Raw genomic sequence first — 10480 nt, forward strand, 5'->3', positions numbered from 1 at the left:
AATCACCAATATTAATGTCAAAGCAAATGTCAAATTGCTTTGACATTAATACTGGTGATTTAAATTCCTGGTAGTTCAGTGAGGTGAAAGCATGGGAGGCTTCTGAGGTAAACCCTTGAATACAGCTTCCTGTAGTGTTGAGTATCACACTGTTTAAAAGGTTAAAATAAGAATGATTGCTCAGGCATTAGCCATCAAAGCATTTTATAGTGGGTGGCCTTTGACTTTTGACCATATCATTTACTGTTCTTTAAGAGTAATGCCGTGGGTGGGGGAGCACAAAGAACATTTGGGTAGAAAGCATTGCTTCTGATTAAATGAGTCATGTAGTATGTTATCTCTTCTGCTGGAATTTCTGCAGTGCATCCAGACAAGCTAACTTGCAAATGGGAGGAAGTCTCACCTCGTCTTCCCCTTGTACTTCTGAGAGATATAGAAAAAAAACACTCATGCACATACTCATAGGCCACATTTTACAGGAAATTTGCTCGTGCTCGGGTTCAAGAAAAACAGCAAGTTGAAATGCCTTTGTCTCACTTGCATGTAAGCATAGGACACCAAATAACACCAGACAGGACGACAGATCATTTCCATTATGGAGCAAACTGAAAGGTAACCTGAAATCTAAACCTGTACATATTTACATCTATTTCAAAATCACTATATGATAGCAACATGTTTGTGGGTGTCTTAAGCTTTATGTGTGAGTTGTGATCATAATACAGGAACTGCAAATAAAACCACAGTGATAAAAGAATACAAGTAGCAGGATTGTGGTGGGCTCTTTAAGGGACCTGTGGTTTTGAGGAGCATATGTTGTGGTCTGCTTTGCATAGCTGGCAAAAAATCGTATATATTTACAGTACAATATTTCAAATGTTGGTCAACTTCCAGTATTACGATGCAGTTTAATTATTTAAAAATAAGGATTCAGATTAATGTAATATAAATGCAGAAAAAGTGATTGAAATTCACACTTCGTACCAAAAGGACGAACGGATTTGATTTAAAAAGTTTTCAGGAAAGAGACAGTCAATCTATCATAGTTTTCTGGTTAGAAAAAAAAAGAAAATGTATAACTAATGAATGGAATAATTAATACTTAAATTATGTTTAATTAAAAAATAAACTTTTGACCCATTTTATTGTTCACATACAGTCTCTTTAACCTGTTCATTTTCCCCCTTAATTAATATCTTAATGTAAATGATGTTATCTGAATGAAAAGTCATAACACAAAACACTGGAATAAAATCTACACTGGAATATTTATGATTATACATCGTAGGTTTTTTTTTTTCATTCCTCACAACACAAATAAAATCTTGTCATGGAATGTAGTGGCTCAAAACAAAGTCAAAATATGTTTGGGTTTTTTTTCCATGGGTAAAATAAAATTTCCATTCTCCCTTAATATGCAAATGAATGTATCTAAAGTTCCCCTCCACTTCCTCCTCCCTACAGTATCACTGAATAATGTCTCATCTGTCAATTTTTGTTTATTTCAGAATGACAACTATGGAGATGAACTTTACTTCCCCTCCTTTTTATGATTATTCAGAGCCTTGTTATAATGTTCCTGTGTTGAATCCAACAATCATGGCTGCTGTCTATTGCCTGGTTTTTACCATTGGACTTCTGGGTAACAGCACCATAGTGTGGCTGTTGCTGAAGATCATGCGAATAAAGACCATGACAGATGTGTGCCTGCTGAATTTGGCAATTTCTGACCTGATCACTGTGCTTTCACTGCCCTCATGGGCGCTTTACATCAAGGGGAATTTATCTGATGCTAATGCCATGTGCAAGCTCATGTTTGGTACCTATCAACTGGGCTTCTACAGTGGCATACTTTTCGTGATGCTGATGAGCATTGACCGCTACTTGGCCATCGTCCATGCAGTGGCATCTTTGGGAGCACGGACTTTGCGTTATGCCATTACTGCTAGCCTTGTCATCTGGACCATCTCCTTCTGCGCTGCACTCCCAGGGGCCCTTTTCCACAACATGATCAAAGACATAGATAACATCACGCAGTGTGATTGGGACAACAGAGAAGGATCAGTCAAGACATGGAAGCTGTTCCTTAATTTTAGTCAAAATACAGCAGTGATCTTTGTCTCACTGCCTGTCACAATCTATTGCTATGTCAGAATCCTGCTGGTGCTGAGGAGGACAAAGAATTCTAAGCGTGGACGAGCCATGAAGTTAATTTTTGCCATTGTTGCTGTCTTCGTAGTCTTCTGGGTACCATACAATGTAGCCGTGTTTTTACAGATCCTACAGGACTTTGAGATCAATGACACATGTGACAGCGGTAATCAGATAACAACTGCCCTATCTGTGACTGAGACCATCGCATTATCCCACTGCTGTGTGAATCCTGTGATCTATGCTTTTGTTGGGGAAAAATTCAGGAAATGCCTGGCCAGAGAGTTTTCAAAATGGCTACTTTGTGCAAAGTTTTACAAACCAGCATCGATGTATTCAAAAACCTCAGAAAATGAAACATCCAACACACCTTTATAGGAGAACTATTTTTATAATATCTGTATATATTTATGTATTTGTGTAAATGTGACAAGATATTGAAGGTGACTTGAACTAAACTGTACATATTTCTTCTTATCAAAATCAGTTAATGTATTAGGATAGCATTGCCATCTTACAACTCCAGGGTACCTGGTTCAATCTTGTTTGTGTCCATGTTAAAATTTCACATTTTTCCTGTGTCTTTCTGGGTTCTTTAGCTTCCGCCAACCTTCCAAAACACACCAGTACATACCATGATATGGACTGGTGTCCCATTAAGTATGAATTACCACAATTGCACCCAGTCTTCCCAGAATACACTCCAGATACACTGCAACCCTAACCAGATTAAAGCAGTTACTGAAAAAGATTGAATGTTTCTCGAGTAGCAAATACGATAATTTATTTGTAGTATGATATTATGAGGGCGGCATGGTGGTGTAGTGGTTAGTGCTGTCGCCTCACAGCAAGAAGGTCCGGGTTCGAGCCCCGTGGCCGGCAAGGGCCTTTCTGTGTGGAGTTTGCATGTTCTCCCCATGTCCGCGTGGGTTTCCTCCGGGTGCTCCGGTTTCCTCCACCGTCCAAAGACATGCAGGTTAGGTTAACTGGTGACTCTAAATTGACCGTAGGTGTGAATGGTTGTCTGTGTCTATGTGTCAGCCCTGTGATGACCTGGCGACTTGTCCAGGGTGTACCCCGCCTTTCGCCCGTAGTCAGCTGGGATAGGCTCCAGCTTGCCTGCGATCCTGTAGAACAGGATAAAGCGGCTAGAGATAATGAGATGAGATTATATTTATGACATAAATAATACCAAAGTCATTGGAATACGAACAGGTGAAAGCAGTTTTGTGTGAAATGGGTCTTAAGAAAATCTATAACCACAAATCCATCAGCTCAGTTTTATTATGACCTGAGCCATGAAAATTCTTATGAATTAAAAAGAAGAGATCACAAGTAAATGCCCCAGAACAAATAGTGCATTAGAGATCTTCTGTCAGAAACAGAACCATCAACTAAATTTAAGTTATGGCACATTCCACCGAATGGGTGCCATTTGCTTGTTGTACCACTCCCAAATTAAACTTAATTTGTTATATCTTTTCAACACTGATTATAATAACACACATATTTACCTATTCAAAATGTGTATTGGTCAACCTCAGGCTACGTTATTTATTTTTTTACAAGGTTTGGAAGTCAAAGATGGCTGCATACTCTTTATATAAGTAACAGGACTGAAAGTAACAGGACTGAGTTTTTAGCCTAGGATTAGCTAATACATGGAATTAAGCCACATGGTGTCATCGCTAATAGCATGACCACACTTAGCACATTCTAATGATTTACCAAAAATCTGGATTTTTAAAATAAACAAATATCATCTAAGGAATAATTTAAGTAACAGGACAGTATGTGGACATTGACCTTATCAGTCACAGTTAAAAAAATCATCAAATATACGGAAAAGTAAATGAGAGAACTAACTTTTGGTCTTCCCATGGCCTTCAGAAGACACAACTGATATAACTTCCTGTTGAGTATGTGATTTATGGAATGTTCCAAATTTGTCAGATGGGGTAATATGTTTGGGTAACAGGACTGAGTGAAAACCCAGGGACACGACTAAAATGTGTATTTTAACTAAGATGTTGTGGATTTTTTATGAAAAAAAAAATTTAAACCATGGATAGGCTATGGAGTCACACAACAGTGCAAAAGAAATACTGTTTCTGAAGGATTTTAATCATAATATTTCATAGTTAAGTATAAAGTTAGAGTGCGGGGACAGGTAACACATGCTATTTTTCAGTGTTTTAGGTAGTTTTTATTAATCCTTACAATTATATATCTTAAATTTGAAATCAGATCAATGTGCAGGACATTCTGCATAATAAGGAAATGTATTTTAAAGTACATTTTTATGTGCATTTATACATATAATTTTCTAGGGACGGAAATGGCACCGGTTCGGTGGAATGGCTCTTATATTATGCCATAAACCTTCTATAAACAACATAATATGCTATATTGGGGCTTTAAAGTTCAGTGACTCCTTCATTATCTGGATTAATAATGGTTTATATATGAAGTATAAAAAAAACAAAAAAAACAAACAAAAAAGAAAACAAACAAACCTTTAATTGCCCACTACAGTACAGAATTACATAATTGCCTTTTTTTCATAAGCATCATGTTTTTATTCTGAGCATGTGTACAGTTTAACCCTCCTTACATCCTCCTTACCACAAAGACAAATGTTTTGAAAGATTCAATGTAGAGCATGAAACTCTAAGAGCCGGATTTCCTGCACACTTGGTAGCGTGCATGTAACAAACGAAGAGGAAGACTGCCAGAAAAATGTTGAATCTGTCAAAAGTAATGAGAACAGCATGTTGTAGTATGCATAACTGTATGTATGGTCTATTATTATAATGTCAAAGTAATAAAGTTTTGTCAGTTTGCAAACTGTACACAACTGCAGGCAATTTCAGTGGCTATTTTCCTTCTGTCTGGTGTGTTTCTCTGCTCTAAGCAGAGCCACCCATTGTGGGTTTGTGAGGCCCTAAGTGGGATCATGACCTTGAGCTACCAACCTACAATTGTACATTGAACCAATTCATAGTACAACATGACTGACATTTCTTTCTTTGATTCGACTAAGCACTTTATAGAAAAGACATTTTTTTGCTTTCCTTTGCATAAAAGGTCTGCATATGATTTAAAACAACCATATGAATTCAAGTTGGAAATGTGTGCATGTAGAGCAAATTGAACTCATCATATAGTATAATAGATTTATTAAAACAATAGCAAATTGAAAAGGATCAAGGTATGTATGACAGCTCTTCCAGTGTAACATGGGCTAAAAGCGCACACAGAGCAGAATCCCATACTTATATGCTAATGCATTGACCTGATTTTTGACGGCTTAAACATCTGACATCCGTGCATACAAACGAAGAATGTATACCACCATAGGGAAGCTGATTGTAAGTGCAAGGCAATGTATCTTTTAAACATTTGACCACCAAGACAATGAAATTATCTTTATTTAGGTGGGGTTTTATCCAGCGGTTAATTTTAACTTGCTTTTTTCAAAAAAAAAAATATACATGGGGATTACCAACACATTTTTACAGAAAATATTCATAACTGGTTCATATAGAATGAGTTAAAACAGTTTTAGTAGACCACTACCGTGTTGGACAGTTGACAGTTTCTGTCATGTAAGGGCAGTAGATGGCTGTAAGTGCAGGAAGAGTTTTACTGGAAAGAACAACAACAACAAAAAAAAAAAGCTTGCAAACAGATCCAAAACATAGACAGTGGCAGAGTCAAATAACAGCCAGTGGTCGAGTGAGGCAAAGCCAGGACCTCAGAGGTAATACAATACTCACAGTCCACTTTTTTTTTAATGATTATGGCTTATACCGTAGCTTATGAAAATCAGAAATCCAGTATCTCAAATTACTGTATTATTATATTTCCTAAGATAAATCAAAAAAGGATTTACAATACAGAAATGTCCAATTTCTGAAAAGTATGCTCATTTATACACTCAATACTTGGTTGAGGCTCCTTTACCATGAATTACTGCATCAGTGCTGTATGGCATGGAGGTGATCAGCTTGTGGCACTGCTGAGGTGTTATTGAAGCCCAGGTTGCTTTGATGGTGGCCTTCAGCTCATCTGTATTTTTGGGTTGGGTGTTTCTCATCTTCCTCTTGACAATACCCCATAGATTTTCTGTGACAGTCAAGTGAGACAAGTTGGCTGTTACTAACCAGCACCTGTGCTTGATTGCACAGTAAACAGCTGATCAGCAAACCATTTGGTAATAGTTTTAGCATTGTGGGCAGGTGCTAAGTCCTGCTGGAAAAGGAAATCAACATCTCCATAAAGCTTGTCAGCAAATGGAAGCATGAAGTCCTCTAAAATATCCTGGTAGATGGCTGCGTTGACTTGATTTCCAAATTAAATGCAAAATTTCCTTTCATCTGAAAAGAGGACTTTGGATGATTGAACAACAGTCCAGTTCTTTCGCTCTTTAGCCCAGGTAAGCTGCTTCTGATGTTGTCTCTGGTTCAGGATCAGATTGATATTAGGAATGCAACAGTTGTAGCCCCTTTCCTGAAGATGTCTGTGCATGGTGGCTCTTGATGGACTGACACCAGCCTCAGTCCACTCCTTGTGAAGCTCTCCCAAGTTCTTGAATTGAATTTTTCTTGACAGTCCTCTCAAGACTGCAGTCATCCATGTTGCTTGTGCACCTTTTCCAGCCAGCTTTTTCAGCAATGACCTTCTGTGGCTTACCTCCTTGTGGGGGGTGTTAGATTGTCTTCTGGATAATTGTCAAGTCAGCAGTCTTCGCCAAGATTGTGGTTGTGTGTACTGGACTAGGTTAAGATACACAGTAGTTATACTGTTTTTTACTCAAACTCAAAATGAAATATTTTCATATTTTGATTATCAATATTAAAATAGAAAAATACTTGAAACATTTGAGTTCATGTGTAATGAGTCTAGAATATATTAAATTTTCCCTTTCTTGAATAACTGATGGAAAATATTGAACTTTTTCATAATATTCTAATTGTTTGAGATGCACTATTGTGTATGCACAGTCTGTGGCTGTGTACTCCGATCACCAATGTGTGTGGACATGTGAGATGTAACCAGACAACTGTTTGACATATTAAGTTTGATATTTGATTGTAACAATATAGTAATGATGTAAAGTGAAAGTGCTGGTTCACTGCTGTCCACCAGGCACCCAGCAGAGTCACACCATTATAAATGTTGTGGAGTTGTTTCTGGTGCATGGTATGCGGTGTCAAAGAAAGGAATAAATATGTATTCATAACTGTGATATATACCTCATTGTTGGTATCACTGTCACAAGATAATGCAGCAATTTACTGATGAGAAATACACTACACAATTTGATGGTTCATATGCTCAAATATTATTCTATTCAGATTGATTTTGTGCACTTACAAATATTTTGGGGTGGCACGGTGGTGTAGTGGTTAGCGCTGTCGCCTCACAGCAAGAAGGTCCTGGGTTCGAGCCCCGGGGCCGGCGAGGGCCTTTCTGTGTGGAGTTTGCATGTTCTCCCCGTGTCCGAGTGGGTTTCCTCCGGGTGCTCCGGTTTCCCCCACAGTCCAAAGACATGCAGGTTAGGTTAACTGGTGACTCTAAATTGACCGTAGGTGTGAATGCGAGTGTGAATGGTTGTCTGTGTCTATGTGTCAGCCCTGTGATGACCTGGCGACTTGTCCAGGGTGTACCCCGCCTTTCGCCCGTAGTCAGCTGGGATAGGCTCCAGCTTGCCTGCGACCCTGTAGAAGGATAAAGCGGCTAGAGATAATGAGATGAGACAAATATTTTGCTCATACAGTCATTAGGAGCTCCACTTTTAGGCAGTGCCTGAATATCAATCTTAAATTATCTTTCTTTTCCAGGATAATGTTCCAGGAAACAGGACTAGGTGTCAGTATCTAAATGAAGGACTAAAAGAAGGAATACATTTTTTAAATCATTGCCTTGGCTTATCAGGCTTATGACTGTAGTTTAGGTTTTTGTTTTACCTAAATATAAGTGAAATAATGTCATCTTCCCTCACTGAGAAGCACAAGGAACATACTGTGAGACTAGGCTGTCTCTGCAGCTGTTGGAGCACTTAACAATTTCAGTATAGCCCTTTCAGAAACAAAGTTAGAGCATAAAAAGTACCTCATTAGATATACCACTCGTAAGCAAACTCATGAATATAAAACTTGTCTATTCTGGTTTCACATTAACTAAAGAGAAAAACTTGCATACAGGGATATATTTAGCTACAGTGTTGCTTGAAAGTTTGTGAACCCTTCCTTTCAAATTTACTATATTTCTGCATAAATAGACCTAAAACAACATCAGATTTTCACACAAGTCCTAAAAGTAGATAAAAGAGAACCCAGTTAAACAAATGAGAAAAAAATTATACTTGGTCATTTGTTTATTGAGGAAAGTGATCCAATATTACATATCTGTGAGTGGCAAAAGTATGTGAACCTTTGCTTTCAGTATCTGGTGTAACCCTCTTGTGCAGCAATAACTGCAACTACACATTTCCTGTAATTGTCGATCAGTCCTGCACACCGGCCTGGAGGAATTTTAGCCCATTCCTCTGTACAGAACAGCTTCAACTCTGGGATGTTGGTGGGTTTCCTCACATGAACTGCTTGCTTCAGGTCATTCACCAACATTTCAATGGGATTAAGGTCAGGACTTTGACTTGGCCATTCCAAAACATTAACTTTATTCTTCTTTAACCATTCTTTGGTAGAACGACTTGTGTGCTTAGGGTCGTTGTCTTGCTGCATGACCCACCTTCTCTTGAGATTCAGTTCACAGACAGATGTCCTGACATTTTCCTTTAGAATTCGCTGGTATAATTCAGAATTCATTGCTCCATCAATGATGGCAAGCCATCCTCCAGATGCAGCAAAACAGGCCTAAACCATGATACTACCACCACCATGTTTCACAGATGGGATAAGGTTCTTATGCTGGAATGCAGTGTTTTCCTTTCTCCAAACATAACACTTCTCATTTAAACCAAAAAGTTCTATTCTGGTCTCATCCATCCACATACTTTTTACCAATAGACTTCTGGCTTGTCCACATGATCTTTAGCAAACTGCAGATGAGCAGCAACATTCTTTTCGGAGAGCAGTGGCTTTCTCCTTGCAACCCTGCCACGCACACCATTGTTGTTCAGTGTTCTCCTGATGGTGGGCTCATGAACATTAACATTTGCCAATGTGAGAGAGGCCTTCGGTTGCTTAGAAGTTACCCTGGGGTCCTTTGTGAACTCACTGACTATTACACACCTTGCTCTTGGAGTGATCTTTGTTGGTCAACCACTCCTGGGGAAAGTAACAATGGTCTTGAATTTCCTCCATTTGTATGCAATCTGTCTGACTGTGGATTGGTGGAGTCCAAACTCTTTAGAGATGGTTTTGTAACCTTTTCCAGCCTGATGAGCATCAACAACACTTTTTATGAGGTCCTCAGAAATCTCCTTTGTTCATGCCATGAAACACTTCCACAAACATGTGTTGTGAAGCTCAGACTTTGGTAGATCCCTGTTCTTTAAACAAAACAGGGTACCCACTCACACCTAATTGTCATCCCATTGATTGAAAACACCTGACTCTAATTTCACTTTCAAATTAACTGCTAATCCTAGAGGTTCACATACTTTTGCCACTCACAGATATGTAATATTGGATTATTTTCCTCAATAAATAAATGACCAAGCATAATATTTTTGTCTCATTTGTTTAACTGGGTTCTCTTTATCTACTTTTAGGACTTGTGTGAAAATCTGATGATGTTTTAGGTCATATTTCTGCAGAAATATAGAAAATTCTAAAGGGTTCACAAACTTTCAAGCACCACTGTATTATTCAATATTATGATGTAATGTCTCACTCTTCCTGAAGAAGGGAAAGACAAGTTAGACAATTGCTGGGTTTCACGTGACATCACATCCGCCTCATTAGTTATTCAAAACTTTAGCTGGTGGTCTACCAAAGCTCAGTTGACAAAGCGTTTGTATGGAGAACATGCATTGCTTGCATGAAAAATGCATTACGCTTGCATTGTTTGAGGTTGTTCGAATCGATCAAACCGTAAAACTGAAAAGTTTATTCAGGGTTTCCTGTGAACCTAATAAAAAAGGGTGAACGAACACAGGATTTCACAAAAAGATGTTGAAAAAGGTGGCTTTTGAACTTCTCACTGAAATCAAAGGGAACCAAGTCAAAGCATGCTCAAGTTTGCAGTGATCACTTTGTGAAAGGTTTGTATAGCCCTCTCAGCTATGTCGTTCGTGTTTTCCAAGTACTTTTCTTGCTATGTGTCGTTATTTGACAGTACTTTTTTTCATCACAAAACA

At 38.3% G+C, this 10480-nt stretch overlaps 1 protein-coding gene across 1 annotated transcript; it reads left to right on the forward strand.

Moving 5' to 3' along the window:
* Positions 1 to 484: 484 nt before the first annotated feature.
* Positions 485 to 2902, forward strand: si:cabz01093077.1 (C-C chemokine receptor type 4). Its single transcript, XM_060920411.1, has 2 exons — positions 485 to 612; positions 1509 to 2902. Exons 1-2 carry the CDS (start codon positions 596 to 598, stop codon positions 2527 to 2529), a joined length of 1038 nt encoding a protein of 345 aa, XP_060776394.1. The 5' UTR covers positions 485 to 595; the 3' UTR covers positions 2530 to 2902.
* The last annotated feature ends 7578 nt before the right edge of the window (positions 2903 to 10480 follow it).

This window comes from Neoarius graeffei, chromosome 5 (genome assembly GCF_027579695.1).
Source record: "Neoarius graeffei isolate fNeoGra1 chromosome 5, fNeoGra1.pri, whole genome shotgun sequence".
In the NCBI taxonomy this organism is placed as follows: Eukaryota; Metazoa; Chordata; class Actinopteri; order Siluriformes; family Ariidae; genus Neoarius; species Neoarius graeffei.